This window comes from Eulemur rufifrons, chromosome 30 (assembly GCF_041146395.1).
Source record: "Eulemur rufifrons isolate Redbay chromosome 30, OSU_ERuf_1, whole genome shotgun sequence".
Classification (NCBI taxonomy): domain Eukaryota; kingdom Metazoa; phylum Chordata; class Mammalia; order Primates; family Lemuridae; genus Eulemur; species Eulemur rufifrons.
The window spans coordinates 89,641,262-89,658,120 of record NC_091012.1 but is presented as its reverse complement, the minus strand read 5'-3'; the positions used below and the strand labels follow the sequence as shown (position 1 = coordinate 89,658,120).

The 16,859-nt window shown below is 42.2% G+C and overlaps 1 protein-coding gene across 2 annotated transcripts; it reads left to right on the top strand.

The window, feature by feature from the left end:
* The first annotated feature begins 483 nt into the window (after positions 1–483).
* Positions 484–3,700, top strand: LOC138378648 (doublesex- and mab-3-related transcription factor C1-like). Of its 2 annotated transcripts, XM_069464005.1 has the most exons (6): positions 484–547; positions 859–917; positions 1,229–1,365; positions 2,204–2,264; positions 2,442–2,589; positions 3,588–3,700. In XM_069464005.1, exons 1-6 carry the CDS (start codon positions 484–486, stop codon positions 3,698–3,700), a joined length of 582 nt encoding a protein of 193 aa, XP_069320106.1. The 2 variants fall into 2 exon arrangements, with proteins under 2 accessions (XP_069320106.1, XP_069320107.1); XM_069464006.1 differs by lacking the exons at positions 1,229–1,365; positions 2,204–2,264.
* The last annotated feature ends 13,159 nt before the right edge of the window (positions 3,701–16,859 follow it).

Below are 16,859 nucleotides of genomic sequence, written 5' to 3'. Positions count from 1 at the left end.
CAGATAGGGTTTTCCAAGGGCAGAGGAAGTACGTTGAGGGTAGGGGATCATGTGGCCATTCTGACCTCCGCTCCTGACCCTAGAACCATGGAACCCAAAGAAATACCTGCTGTGCCCTGCTGCCCCTCTGACTCCGAATGCACCACGGGGCGTGAGACTGGAGCCCCGTGGGGGATTGAACTTGGCCCCAGAAGAGCTATAGGTCGCTGTGACCGCTGCCACAACCATGGCATCACTACCCAAATCAGGGGCCACAAGCATTTCTGCCTCTTCCAGGCCTGCAAGTGTCACAATTGTGCCCTCTTCTCGTGAGTATGGTGTCTGAGATGGGGAGGGGTCAGGCCTCCTCTAAATGTGACTAACCTTAGACCTGCAATCCCCTACTTTAGGGAGCACGGCAGGATCTTGCCTGCTGTGAGTGCCTTGAAGAGGGAGCAGCGGGCTCGGCTAAAGAGGCACCTGGCTCGAGGACTGATAAGGAGTATGGCTGCCCCTCCCAAAGCTCACACCCGTGCCAAGAATTTGCCCGTGGAAGCAGGAGTCCTCAGTGAGTGTCTCTGGCCAGGGAGGCAGCCTGAGTTTGGGTGGAGGAAGCATGAGTAGTTCTGTCACCAGTCCTGTCACCAAAGTTCGGTGTGGCCTGGGGCAAGTTACTCCCTGGACCTTACCTTGCCCAAGTATAAAACGTCACCAATGTTATCTACCAAGTGTTTGTCAGAAGGAGAGACCTGGGGGTTCGAAAAGGTGCACCTCACCGTGAGGTGAGACCTGAGACTAGGGGTGGGTAAAGTGGGGTGGGGCCTGCGGGAGGGACGGGGGAAGGAAAGGCCCAGCAAAGCTGTCCCTGGTCTTTCACAGCTGGGAAGGAGAGCAACGTGCTGCAGCCTGAGGCCCACATCCGCACAACCCCCGAGGAGGTAAGGAGAGTCCATGGCCAGCGGGGGAGGCTCCCACCCAGCCACTGCCCAGACCCCTTTCTCTGTGCCCCAAAGACATGGGTTCCATCTGCGACCCTACCACCAACTTGCCTTGTGACCTTGGGAAAAGTCACTTCCCCCTGGGCCTCAATTTCCCCAGTTGCAAAATGAAAGGTAAGACTGGCTGGTCTTCAAGGTCTTCAGAGCTCTGACGTTCTGGGGTCCTATCCTCATCCCAGAACATGCCCACGCCTTCTCTTTCCATGGCTGGCCTGGTACCTGACTCCAATCCATGTTCTCTGCCTCTGCAGGAGAGCTCCCCAGGGGCTCTGCTGCTTGACAAGCCCCCAGAACCTTTGTCTCTGCCCTGCACTCCAGCGACCTTGGAGCAGCAACTGACGGTTTCTCTTTCCGGGGAGCCCCACGGGCCCCCTGCCCTGCCCAGCACGTGAGTGGAGTGAAGACCATGGAACTGGCTGTGTCTTGTGTGCCCAACCTTGTGCTTGGTGCCATGGGAGACAGGAGGAGGAAAAAGGGGAGGAGTAGGAGGAGGAAAAAGGGAAGGAGAAGGCAGCATCTAAGACTAACGGGCAAGGACAGGGCTCTCCCAGTTTTGCCATTTCCTATTTGTGAGACTTTGGACAAGTGACTTTACGTGTCTGAACCTCCGTTTCCTTATGGGTGTACTGGGGACAATATTCTATACCTATAGCACTGAAAAGAGGACTGACACAGGCCTGCCACATAGTAGGCCTCCAACAAATGAGGGTTGTTACTCCACATGAAGCAGATGGACGGGATAGAAGGTCCTGCTGACAAGTGGAGGCCATGATGGTGAAGGCCACAGAGGCCCAGGGGAAAGTCCAGAGGCCATTAGAGAAAGCTTCCTGGAGATGAGCCAGACTTGTCCTTCAAGACTCATGGGGATTGGGCAATATGGAGGTGAGAACCAGTCCCTGAACAGGGACAGTAATCACATCTCTCCAGGTGCTTTGCAGATTAAAACACAGACACCTGTGGCTTCCCATAATCTTCATCTTTGCCCTGGGAGGAAAACGCTGGCAGGAATAAGTGTCTCGGGAAAGATATAGAAATAAGAGGTATGGAAAGGAAAACAGGCCAAGCAGGAGAAGGGACTTGCCCCAACTACAACGACTAATGGTCCAGCAGGCATTGGGATTTCCACATCCAGCTATTGCAAAATCCTGCCCCCCCTCTCTGTCTACCGGTAGTATGTGTCTGTCAGAGGATTTTAATCCCCTGGCCTCTCCTCTCCTTGTTTCTAGATGCTCAACTCTGATCCTCCAGCCCTGTGCCACCCTTGACCCTCTTCTACTCCAGCCACAGGTCCTGGGAAAGTAGTGGGGTCCGGAACCCTGGGAGGGGCGGAGCTTAGTGGATGGGAAGAGCAGAAGGCCTTGGGGGGCGGGGGGCTCGAGGGAACTGGGGGCTGAAGGGGCACTTGTCACACTGGGAGGAGGTATGGCTTCCAGTGCCCATTCTCTCACGCCCTTTCCTTTGCAGGCCCCCAAAGCCTCGGACCAGGCTGCGGTTTCTGCCTCCTTAGAGTGGCAGCGGAAGCTGGAGGCTGCTGAGGCTCTGCTGACTCTGAGAGACTCTTCCCAGGCCCCTTCGGACTCCATCTCCCTGCACCAGCCCTGCGGCCCACCAGGTAGCCTGCTCCTTGGAAGGAGAACATGGGGTGGGGATAATTGGGAACAGGGTGGCGGGGGGGGGGGGGGGGGGGAGGGTGCCTCGTGGTAAGCAGGTTCTAACTGGGAAATCAGGGTCGGTAGGTTGAACTTCCTTGGGGCCAGGCACCCAAGCTCCTCAGTCCGACTCTTGAAATGGCAGTTGAGGGCTGTTCAGTGAATCTGCAGCTTATTGAGCTTTGTGCTGAACAGCAAATGTCCGGTGCCCTGATGTCAAGAAACAAGGAAACTGAAGTCCCGAGAGTGGCAGGGACTTGCCTTAGAGCATGCAGCATCTCCAGTGGAGGAACCAGGTCTCCTGACTCCCAGCCCAGGGCTCTCTACCCAGACCCCTGCGGTCTACTGCAGTTTGAGGAGGACATACAGAGGTGGTAAGGGTCTGGTCTGGAAGGAGGTCTGGTCCCTGCCTGCAGGAAGCTTCCAGTCTAAATGTGGAGCCTGGATGCCTTGGCAAGCAAGCTGTGTTTTCTGGCCAAATCTCAATGATGGAGGAGGTGTGAGGAGGGATAAACACCTGGGGAGGCTAACAGGGAAGGCTAGGCATTCCTGGACCCAAATGGTGGATGGCGCATGGTACGTGAGTGAAGAAACAACCCTGGAGGAACTGCTGAGATAGAAGGGGACAAGGCTGGAGAGGCTACAAATGACAGAGGTCTGGCAGGCCAGGCTTAGGAGGCTAGACCAGCAACTGTGTAGGTGGTGAGGTGCCAGGGAATGTTTCAGAGCTAGGGAAGAGCATTTTCAGAGACCCTGCGCTTGACAGAAAGAGATGTGGTGGTTGTGATAGAGGGATCGGGGAGGGGGGGAGGCAAGCGTGAAGATGGGGAAATCGGAGAGGAAAGGGTCTGTACAGTAGTCCAGGTGACAAACTTTGGTTGGGTGGGACACACAAAAAAAGGGAGAGCTGGGAGGGGACAAGGATGTGACCTGGCTCTGGCCCCTTCCTTTCTGTCTACAGCTCCTGCTGGAGATAAAGGACTCCAGCCTCCCAGCCCCTCTCTCCACCCCAGGCCAGCCAGCTCCCTCTCGCTGCCTATTGGACATCTGGGGTGCATCTCCCTCTTGAGCTAGGAGCCCAGAGGAGGAGGCCTCAATAGAGCACTGCCTATTTGGTACCCTGTTTCTGAATGTGCAAAATGGTTAATGTCCAAAATGCTTAACATCTCTTTTTTTAAGCCTTCAGGTGTTTTATAAGCTTTCAGACCCTTTTTATTATGTGGGGCAATTCCTTGGCTGAGGGTGGATGTTCTTGTACCTCTATCCCTTACTGCTTTGGATGCTGGGGCCTTTTTATGTCTCCTATCATAGCAGGATCGTGCAATCTAAGTTGATCAGTCTCTAAATGGGGTTCTGTGGGAATTCATATGCCAGAGTTTTTATTTGTCTTGTGATTGCAGGCATACCTGTGCACTCATGTACGTATCCATGCATGTGGAAACATAAGAATGTTTTCACTTTGTCTCTAGGTTTGTGTGTGTGAACAAATAATAAACCCTTGTTGTTGTAAGACACTGTGATATATGGGTTGTTTGTTACCACAGTATAACACAGTAAGACTATAGACTATCCTGACTCTAACGGACTTGTTCGATTCATGTCTCAAAGCGAGAATCACCCTACACAATAACTGGGATTTCTTCTTAACATGGCTAGAGAATAAAATGGTAGAGGAAAAAGAGTAGGATACTCATTCATTGAGCAATTAAGTACCTACCCTCTGCCTGGCATGGACTGTTTTCAGTCGTCCAGAGGGCCACAAGTTGCAACACCTACAGGATCAAGCAGATCATGTAAACGAGTAGAGCAGGCCTGATGGGCTCTGGCCAAAGTGACAGTGCATGCTCTACCTAAGGCGGCAGCTGGTGCTTGGCTCAATTTTTGCCATGCAGGAATGTGGACTCATGGTTGCCAAATCCACTGGCTTTTAGAGAAGATGGGATTCCAGATCCCATCTGAGTAATTTTACTCAACTTAGAAACCTTGGCTCAGGTTCCTTTTTGAAGCCCCATATGTGGGCCAAACCAAACATCAATGAAGGATAATTTTGGTGAATGGAATGCCAGTTTTATTGTAGTCCAGTGTGAACTTTACAGCGGGGGAAACTGAGGCCAGTCAGGACAAGAAGAATCAAAAAGAGGGGAAATGAATTGGACTCAGATCTTACTTTGGAAGGACCCATGAAATATGAGGAAGAGTCACTACCTTTTATTTATTCTGTGTTCACCGTACTAAGCACATGCAGCCTCGCAGCAACTCTGCAAGCTAAGCATTATCATTACCATTTTACCTATGAGGAAGTGCACTCAAAGAGTGAAAGTGACTTGCAAAAGTATTTAGGGGGAAATTTTTAGCCAAAGATCAGGGATAATTCCCTTGTCTTTACCAGGCCCTGAATTAGCTAATAATTAATTTTTTTATAAAACACTGAATAAAAGGTTTAAAACTCGAAGCACTAGACATCAGTCAAAAGGGTTTTCTTCTTACTCAAGGTAGTGGTCAATCAGATCTTTCTTACCTGCACTGGTTTCTCAGTCCTCTGTTGATGATGTTCTAGACAAATGAAGAACTGGAGACCCTCAGCAGGCAGAGAGAGACCTCAATTGTACATGTCTGGATATGGACTCCTATCCATGCTGTCATGTCCTTCCTTTCTTCCCTCCCTCTATTCTACCCAAGGTGATTGATTGTGATGACATCCAGTTACAAATTGTCATTTCTTTTTTGAGGCCTTGAGAAGTCAGGATTCTTATATTCTCAATCTGATGACAGAGAGCAAGACTGGAGTCCATCTCATGCCTTCCTTCCTTCCCTGGCTTGGTACTTGAATAAATGATTCCTCTTCTCCCAGAAACAGATGAACAAATCCACATATTCCTGGAGGAAGGAAGCAGTGGTACCTGGAAAAGGACTAATACCTTGCTATGCAATTGTGTCCTAGGCACATGATAGTCCCACAGCTGAGTTGGGTAAAAGAGGAAATATATTTTTGTTAAAGGATGTAGCATGAGAGAGGGAGGTAAAAAGAAATAAAATGATGGATGTTGGGGGAAGGAGTGAGACCCTTTTCCCCGGGCCCTTTCACTTTTCTGATGCCCACTGCCATTTCCATGCAGGGCTTTTCAGACCTGACACTGGCACCAGACACACGCACACACACAAACACATTGTTCTGTAACTTTTTCAAAAGTCTCGTAATGATGTATTTTTTGGCATATTAGGACATCCTTGTAAATGTTAAGTATCAAACCTTTTTGTGTACTTCCCTTTGTCATGTACTACCTCAGTTCACAGATTTAAAACATCACTGTGTAGAGTACTGTGAGTTAGGTCTTGACTCTTGTGTGTTATATAACAACATTGGTTAGATCTGAGCATATCCACCACATCAGAGCATCTGCAGAGTGGATCAATTTCAACCAGTAGCGTGCAGCTAAAGGTTTAACAACTGGATCTTGGGGTGGGGGTTGGGGAGGGAGTTTGGAGGAAATGCCCCAAGTTGTTACATTTGCTGATTTCCAGATACCAACTTGACACCAATGAAGGCAGAGTTGGGAAGAGGTGTGTTTTCACCATTCAGGTACAATAAATGTCAATAACCACAAGAACATACATAATAGCAAAATTTGGAAAATTAATTAGGGATTGATGATTTTTGAGCATGTGGGTGTTGTGTCTGTTTTCAGTATAATGAATGTGATCGTTAGTTTATGTAATTTAATTTTCAATAATGGCTGTATTTAACAACTGGCTCACAAAAGTCCTGAAAATCTAACAGTCAGGTCTCATGCTCCAGTAAGGCCAGCTCCAGCACCTCACTGCTTTCAACCCTTGCCCAGAAAGACTCCTCTTCCAAAGTAGATCCTGCTAAGGCTGCAGGGCCATGATGGACTGCTACTGCTGGTTTCTGACCAAGAAGAGCCTAAAGTGTGTGGGAAAGTGTTATTTTTTTAATAAAAAATGGAGAGATCTGGGACAAGTATTGAGCAGAAAGAGTAGTCAAAACGATTTATGTGGGAATGTGCATTCTTGGAGGGGGCCAAAGTTGGGTAAAGGTGAGTGGTAGGGACATCGGAATTAGCAAAGCCTATGCAGTGCTGTATTCAACAGATCTCTTAAAGGCTAAAGGAATGGGGGCAACTGGTGTTACTTAGCCATTGGACCTGTATCTCTCGTTAGAGAGATGGACGTTCATTGTTCTCTTTCCTCCTGCTTAGATAAATGCTGCACAATCTACATAAACTTCTCCACCTTGTCTTTTTTTTATCTAAAAATATATCCTTGAGGCTACTTGCTCACCAAGTTGAGAACAGTGTTATTTCAGGGAATGAATGTACTGACCACACTATAATGCATCTCGTAAACACACGTGTATAAAAAATGTTTCCAAAAGCACTACTTGCTTCCCATGTTGAGAGCTGTGTTATTTCAGTGGATGGATGCGGTAGCCACAATGTAATGCATGTAGTGGAATGGTTAAAGACACATGAATAAAATAAGTTGCTAAAAATGAAACAAAAAATCCTTGAGATCACTCCACAGTGCCCTGTAGAGACATCCCTCATTCCTCTCCACAGCTAGAGAGTACTGGAGTGGACCCACCGTACTTTACTCAACCATTCCTCTATTAATGGACACTTTGGTTGTTTCCATTCTTGCTGTTGTTACAAATATGGCTGCAATGAATAGACGTGTGACATAGTACTTGGTAATTTTTATCACTGTATCTTTGGGATTGATTCCTAGGGCATGCTAATGCTGCTTAAAAGGTAAAAGCACAAGTTATCTTGCTCATTACTGTCAAATCTCTCTTCAAAACGCATGTACCATTTACCTTTCTCCCTATCAATATCTGAGAGACGAAGTTTTCACAGAGTCTCACCAGTACTCTTACCATATTTTTAAATTTTCCCATCTGATAGGTGATAAATGATATATTAGTATATATTTTAACTTGTAATTCCCTTGATATGTGCAAGGTTGCACATCTTTTTCATATGGTTAAGAGCCTTTCCTGTTTTCTCGTCTTCTCCTGTACTATTAGTTTATATTTCTGGCCCAGTTTCTACAGGGGCTCTGGCCCCTTTTTTCTCCCAAAAGGTTCTTTATGTCTTAGGGATGTAGTAGGACATTTACCTTTTCCTTATGATATAGGTTGCAAATGTTTTTTCCTGTTTGTCATGAATATTTTTACCTTGTTGATGGTGTTTTGTTTCATTGTTTTTGCCATGCAAAAGCATTTTGTGTTTATTTTAGTCAACACAGACACACACAGAGCACTTCATCAATGATAGCAGAATACACATTTTTCTCAGGTGCACACGGAACATTGTCCAGGACTGACCACATATTGGGACACAAAGCAAGTCTTAACAAATTCATGAGGCTTTAAATCATACAAAGTAGCTTTTCTGACCACAGTGGAATAAATCTAGAAAACCTTGAAAATTTGCAGAAATGTGAAAATTCAGCAACACAATCTTATACAACCAATGGGTCAAAGAAGATGTTGCAAGGGAACTTACAAAATACTTTGAGACAAATGAAAATGAAAACATACGTAGAAAAACATATGGAATGAAGCAAAAGCCATGGTAAGGGTTAAGTTTACAGCTACAGAAGCATACACAAGAAAAGGAAACATTTCCCAAATCAATGAATTAACTTTACACCTCAAGAAACTAGATAAAGAAGGGCAAACTAAATTGAAAGCTATAAAAAGGAAGGAAATAACAGAGATTACTGTTAAGAAAAATGAATTGTGGAATAGAAAAACAATAGGAAAAAAATCAGTGAAGATAAGAGTTGTTTGTTGGAAAAGACGCACAAAAATTGACAATCCCCTGGTTATGTTAACAGGAAAAAGAGACAATGGACACAATAACTAAAATCAGAAACCAAAGTGTGGCATTACAACCAATGCCAGAGGAATAAAAATGATTACAAGAGAATACTATGAACAATTGTATGCCAGCAAATTAGAGGACCTAGGGGAAATGGATAAATTCCCAGAAACACTGAACCTGTCAAGATTGAATCACAATGAAGAAGAAAATCTACAGCTGCCGTATTTTCCTGGATAGTGTTGGAACCCATTCTGCTAAGTGAAGTACCCCAAGAATGGAAAAATAAGCACCACATGTACTCACCATCAAATTGGTTTCACTGATCATCACCTAAGAGCACATTTAGGAATAACATTGATCGGGTGTCAGGCAGATGTGGGTGGGGGAGGAGATGCGCACTGTCTAGGGGATGGACAAGTTTGAAGCTCTTACTCTGGGGAGGGGGGGCAAGGGCAATATACGTAACCTAAACTTTTGTACCCCCACAGTATGCTGAAATAAGAATAAAAAAAGAAGAACTAGAAGAAAATCTAAACCGACCAAGTACGGAGATTGAGTCAATAATCAAAAACCTCCCAATAAAGGAAAGCCCAGAAGGAGATGGCTTCACTGGATAATTCCAGCAAACATTTAAAGAAGAATTAAGACCACTTCTTTTGAAACTCTTCCAAAACATTTAAGAGGAGGGAAAATGTCCAAGTTCATTCTATGAGGCCAGCATTACCCTGATGCCAATGCTAGACAAAGACACTACAAGAAAAGTAAACTACAGAGCAATATTCCTGGTAAATACTGATGCAGAAATCCTCAGCAAAATACTAGCACATGGAATTCAACAGCACTTTAGAAGGATTACACACCATGACCAAGGGGGACCTATTCCTGGAGTACAAGAATGGTTCAAAGCACAAAAATCAATGGAATGCACCACATTAACAAAATGAAGGACAAAAACCACATGATCATCTCAATTGATGCAGAAAAGGCATTTGACAAGATTCAACACATTTCCATGATGCAAATGCTCAACAAACTAAGAAAAGAAGGAAATTACCTCAGCATAATAAAAGTGATGTATGAAAAAATCCAGAGCTAACGTTATATCCAATGGTGAAAGAATGAATGCTTTTCCTATAAGATAAGGGAAAAGGCATGTTGCCCATCCTCACTACTTCTATTCAACACAGTACTGGAAGTCCTAGCCAGAGCAACTAGGCAAGAAAAAGAATAAAAGGTAAGGGGGGGGAGCATTCAAATTAGAAAGGAAGATGTGAAATTAATGCTATTCACAGATGATTTGATCTCATATATAGAAAACCCTCAAGATTCTACAAAGCCATAACTGTTTGAAGAAATCAAATTCAGCAAAGGTGTAGGATACAAAATCAACACACAGAAATCAACTACATTTCCATACACTAACAATGATCAACCCAAAAATGATATTGTGAAAGCACTTCCATATACATATAGCATAAAAAATAATAAACCTTACTTGGGTGATGGAAACACTAAAAGCCCAGACTTCACTAGTGCACAATATAGCTATGTAACAAAATTGCACTTGTACCCCTTAATTTATGCAAATAAAAATGATAAAATAGGAAAAAACTTAAGCAAAATGGTGAAAGACAAGTGTACTGAAAACTACAAAACATTACTGAAAAGAAATTTAATGAAGACACACAAAAAATGGGAAGACATCCCGTGTCCATGGACTGGAAGACTTAATATGGTTAGGCTGTCCATACTGCCCAAAGCAATCCACAAATTCAGTGAAATTCCTATCAATATTCCAATGGCATTATTTTTTTTTATTTCATCTTACTATGGGGGATACAGAATTTCAGGTTACATACGTTGCCCATGTACCGCCTGTCCCCCCAAGTCAAAGCTCCAGGCATGTCCGTTCCCCAGACAGTGTGCTTTGCACCCATCATGTAGGTATATATCCATCCCCTCCCCAACCCCCCTCCACGAGTCAGCACCTTCTAGCGTGACCATTTCCCAAACGATGCGCAATGCACTCATTATGTAGGCATACACCCATCCCCTCCCCCCACTCCCCACCTCGGTCTGATATCCGATTGGTATCGTTCCCAGATGTGTATTTAGGTGATGATCAGGGAAACCAATTTTCTGGTGAGTACATGTGATGTTTGTTTTTCCATTCTTGGGATACTTCACTTAATATAATGGGCTCCAACTCTCTCCAGGAGAACCATAGAGATGTCGTATCTTCATTATTTCTTATAGCTGAGTAATATTCCATGGTATACATATACCACAGCTTACTAATCCAATCATGTATTGATGGGCATTTGGGTTGTTTCCACATCTTTGCAATTGTGAATTGTGCTGCTATAAACATTCAGGTGCAGGTGTCTTTTTTATAGAATGACTTTTGTTCTTCTGGGTAGATGCCCAATAATGGGATTGCTGGATCGAATGGTAGGTCTGTTTGAATCTGTTTAAGGTATCTCCATAATGCTTTCTACAGGGGTTGCACTAGTTTGCAGTCCCACCAGCAGTGTATGAGTGTTCCTGTCTCTCCACATCCATGCCAACATGTGTTGTTTTGGGTTTTTTTGATAAAGGCCATTCTCACTGGGGTTAAGTGATATCTCATTGTGGTTTTGATTTGCATTTCCCTGATGATTAGGGATGCTGAGCATTTTTTCATATGTTTGTTAGCCATTCTTATATCTTCTTTTGAGAAATTTCTATTCATGTCATTTGCCCACTTTTTGATAGGGCTGTTTGATTTTTTCTTGCTGATTTTCCTGAGTTCTAAATAGATTCTTGTTATCAGTCCTTTATCTGATGTGTAGTATGCAAAAATTTTTTCCCATTCTGTAGGTGGTCTGTTTATTCTCGTGACTGTTTCTTTGGCTGTGCAGAAGCTTTTTAATTTAATCAGGTCCCATTCATTTATTTTTGTTGCTGCTGTGATTGCCTTAGGGGTCTTCTTCATAAATTGTTGGCACTATTATTATTTTTTGTCAAAAGAGCAAAATTTATCCTCAAAATCTTATGGAATCTCAAGGGACCCTAAGTAGTCAAAAATGATCTTGAAAAACAAGAACATATTTCGAAGACTCACACTTCCTGAATTTGAAACATTATTATACAAAGTCATAATAATCACAACCATCTGGCACAGGTATAAACACGGACAAATAGACCAAAGGAATAAAACAGAGAGCTCAGAAATAAACTCTCACCTATATGGTCAAATGATCTTTGACAAGGGTGCCAAGCCCACTTAATGGGGAAAGAACAATCTCTTCAACAAATGATGTTGGGAAAACCGGATATCCACATACATAAAAATGAATTTGGACCATTACTTTATACCATATGTAAAATCTTATTTCAAATGGATTAAAGACCTAAACATAAGTCCTAAAACTATAAAACTCCTAGAAGAAAACATAGGGGTAAATTGCAAGACATTGGACTTGGCTATGATTTCTTGGATATAAGACCAAAAGCACAGGCAATGAAAGCAAAAATAGGCAAATGGGAGGGATCACATCAAACTTCAAAACTTTTGTGCATCAAAGGATGCATGAACAGAGTGAAAAGACAACCTACATAATGGGAGGAAATATTTGCAAATCATATACCTGATAAGGAGTTAATACCCAGAAGATATAAAAACTCCTGCAACTCAACAACCAAAAATTTCTAACATGATTAAAAAAAGGGAAAAGGAATTTCTCTCCAAAGATGATGTGCAAACGGCCAAGAAATACAAGAAAAGATGCTCAGCACCACTAATAATCAGAGTTAAAGGATGGTACAGTGACTTTCTAAATCCCCTGTACTTTATTGATAACATTGCATACTGGTATGGTATTTGTGCCACAGTTACTGAACTAATTTTGATATGTTTACAGCAACAAATTTTAATCACTCTGCTAGCAAATCCTGGATTTATTTCAAATTGAGAAAGACATATTCACATTGTTTCCAAATGTAAGGACATTTAAAAAATGATCATTTTAATACATAATGAAAACAAAGAGTAATAAAGACAATAACATATGTAACACTACACTATGTGGGTTAAAATACACACAATTCACAAAACCATGCCCATTTTGCAAGAACACATCCAAAAAAGAAAGAAAAGAAAAGAAAAGAAAAAAGAAAAGAAAACAGTAGACATGAAACTCCTGAGACTGTTACAGATCTGTGAGAGGAGAATAGTAATGTGGATAAAAGGGAACCAATGAATGACTAAAATAACATACGGACTTTGCAAAGATCAAAGATGACAATGTACTACAAACTAAGGATTCTGTTTAATTCAGTCCTCAACTTTTGGAGCCGTGGAATCAAACCAACAAAACAGGAGAAAAATATTGAATTGGACTTCTTCTGCTAGCAATGGTGGATTATGTAATTTCCCACTGAGACAACCTAGAAAATAGGTACACACAAAGACACCAAAATTTCTCAAATTGCTAGCCAGGTAGTGAAAAATTACCTGGCCGACATGATGGAGAGATCCAAACAGATTGGTGTTTTGGAAAGAGAAAGCTGGATGCCAAACAGTTCTTCCCATAGCCTCTGGAGGCTACGATGACAAAATAAAAGTCCAGAGCCTACCAAGGGTAATGGTCCTGTACTCTAGGTGCAGCAGTGAACAGGAAGTAACATAGTCCATTCAAGAAATCTGGGTAAGCACTAGAGATTCTCAGAAGCCCATAAAGTCTTAATCTCTGATATCAGATTAAGGTTATTGCCGAATGCTAATGCCCTAAATCTCCAGGAAGTAGCAACTAAAATCTTCCCTGGGAGAATATAAAAACAACGACAACTTCAAATGATATTTACAAGTGATTTTCCAAGTGAAATATCCAACATACACTTGTAGAGATTTAGGAAGAGGTGAGAAATGAATGAGAAAAAGAAGTGGTGACAGACCATAAACCCACAAAAGCTCCTGGTGTTGGAATTAGAGAATGTATGTATATATAACACACAAACACAGAGACAGATAAACAAGCAGACAGACTGAAAGACACACACACACACACACCCCCATACATTTAAGCTTACTATCCCCAAGGACATAAAAGGAAAGAATGACAATATTGACAGGAAACAAATTCATTAAAATGACAGAAGAAATTTGAAAAAGAACAAGCTACAAATTTTGGAACTGGAAAAATGGAATAGCAAATATTAGTAAATCAAAGGATAGGCTGAACAGTAGATTAGAATGTACAAAGGAAACAACTATACATTCTCGTATTAGAGTTCTCCAGAAAAGCAGAACCAATTGTAGATAGGTAGATATAGATGATAGATAGGTAGGTAGGTCAGTAGATAGATAGAGATTCGTTATGAGGTATTGGCTCATGTGATTATGGAGAGTGAGAAGTCTTATGATCTGGCCTCTGAGAGCTGCAGACCTAGGAAGGATGGGGTGTAGATTGAAGGCCTCAGAGCTGGAGAGTCAATGGTATAGATTCCAGAGTCTGAAGGCCTGAGAACCAGTAGCACAGAGGGCAGGAGAAGATAAACATTTCCAGCTCACACCATCAGGCAGGGAACAGGCAAATCCAACATTTCTCTACCTTGGCTTTTTTCCATGTCCTCAAGGGATTAATTGGATGATGCTCACCCACATTGAGGGGGATAATCTGTTTTACTGGTTCAACTGATTCAAATGCTAATCTCTTCTGGAAATACCCTCACGGACACCCCAAGATAATGTTTTGCCAGACATCTGGGCAGCCAGTGATCTGGTCAGGTTGATACATAACATGAACTCTCACAGTTAAGTGGACTAGAAAGTACACTGTCAGTGTATTGTAGTTCTTTCCCAAGCAGTCTTTTTGTGAGATTCATCCATACTGTTGCATGTAAGTATAACTGGTACAAGTCCATTACTCTAGCATTGTCTTCTATGTACATGCCACATTTTTATCCATTTTACTCCTGATATTTCTACTTAGCAGCTGTTATAAATACAGGTTGAATGAACACATTTGCTCATGTCTGTTTTTGCCCATGTGTACACATTTCTATTGGTTATATACCTGACAGTGGAATTGCTAGGTCATATGGTATGTGTGTCTTTATCTGTAGCACATTACAAACTCTTTTACAAACTGCTTTGCCAATTTACATTCCTACCAATAGAGTATGGATGTTATTCTTGATTCACATCATCACCACCACTTGTCACTCTGTTTAATTTAACTCCTCTAGTATTTGTGCAGTGATATCTCTTCGTGATTTAAAATTGCCATCCTTTCCTTGAATACTAATGAGGTTGAGTAACTTTTCATATGTTCTTCGACCCTTTCAGTATCTCATTTATGGAATATTTGCTCATATCTTTTCTCAGTTTTAAAAAGTGGATTGTTGAGACTGATGTGTCTCCAAAATAGTAGACTAGAAGCAATCTGGCTTCACTTTCCTACACACACACACAAAAAAAACTATCCAGTGGCAAAATTAGCACCACCAATAGCCCAAAACTCAAAACTGAAGTTGTGATGAATCCTGAGACCGAAAAGAAGTAAGTGTGAGGTAGGATAAATGGACTGCTCTATCCACAGTGTTCATCCTCAAACATAAGTCATTAAGCAGAAATGTTTCACAAACTGTTTCTACACTGGAGAAAGTGAGATTGAGGTGGATATCCAACTTCCCCATCATCTTGGGTTCCTACACAGGGAAGATGTTCCTGCCTCAATTCGTGGGAAGCATCATGATTACTTGCAGGGAGAGGAACCCCTGAGGACAGCTGGAAATAGAAAGAGGAGGTGGGTCTAGCAGAGCAAGCATATGAAACTGATGGGCTGTTCCACATCTCAGAAAAAGAAGCCACCAAATCAGAAAGGCAGTTCAGCATCACCAATTGCAGGAGTCATGTTCCTCATATTCTCTGAGCAGAATCACCAAGCCAGCTTGCCCACATAGCTGGAGAATCCTCTTTGGGACCCCAATCCAGGGTGAGCAGTGCTTCAAACTTTGGGAAGAGCCATAGAAAACCTGGGCTTAGGGCACTACATAATGCCAAAAAGGAGGCAACAACTAGGGCTAAAGGAATGAATAGGCAAACTGCACAGAGCCTCTAAATACACATACACCAGAGAGACCAAACCATCCCAGACTATAAAAACTAGAGTAACTAATCCTTCAATGTGGCTATGTAGACACATGTTCATAAGGAAAAACAGCAGGCAGGGAACCATTATCTTCCCAAATGGACAAAGCAAGGAGCCAGTGGCTCACCCCAGTAAGAGGGCAATATGTGAGTTCTCAGGTCAAGAATTCAAAATAGCAATCTTGTGGAAACTCAGTAAACTCTAAAATAACACAAAAAAAGCAATTGAGAAATTTAACAAAGAGACTGAAATAACAAAAAATAATCACACAGAAATCCTGGAACTGAGAAATACACTGGCTGAACATAAAAATGCATCAGAGGGTCTCAACAGTGAAATCAATCAAGCAGAAGAAAGAATTAGTGAGCTCAAAGACAGGCTATTTGAAAATATGTAGAAGAGTCATTGGCTTACAAGAGGGAGTTCAGAAAAAGGAGAGTATAGAATACATATTCAAAGGAATAATAACAGAAAATTTCCAAACCTACAGAAACACATTAATGTTCAGGTAAAGGAAGGTCAAAAATTCCCAAACAGATTCAACCCAAATAAGACTACCCCAAGGCATATAATAATCAAACTCTCAAAGGTCAAGGACAAAGAGAGAATCCTAAAAGTAGCAATAGAAAGAATAAAATAACATCTAAAGGAACTCTGGCTTGTCTGGAACAAACTTCTCAAAGGAAATCATATAGGCCAAGAGGGAATGGTATGACATATGCAAAATGCTGATGGAAAAACAAATTCCAGTTGAGAATACTGTAGCAAGCAAAGCTATCTTTCAAACATGAAGGAGAGATAAAGAATTTAGTAAACAAACAAAAGTTGAGGGAATTTATCACAATAACTCCTGTCTTACAAGAAATACTAAAGGGAGTTCTTCAATCTGAAAGAAAAAGACACTAACATGTAACAAGTAAACATCTGAAGGTATAAATCTCACTGGTTAAAGTAAATACACAGGGAAATTCAGAATACTCTATACTGTAGTTGTGGTGTGTAAACCACTAATATCTGTAGTATGAAGGTAAAAAGAAAAATCTGTCAAAAATAACAATAACCACACCAATTTGTTAAGAGATAAGCAATATAAAAAGATGTAAATTGAGACAACAAAAAAGTCAAAATGTGGGAAGAATGGAATTAAAGTGTAGAGTTTATAGTTTTTTCTTTGTTTCTTTTCTTTGTGATCAAAGTTAAGTTGTCATCTTTTTTAAATTGCTAGTTATATCTTTGCAATGTTTTTACATAAGC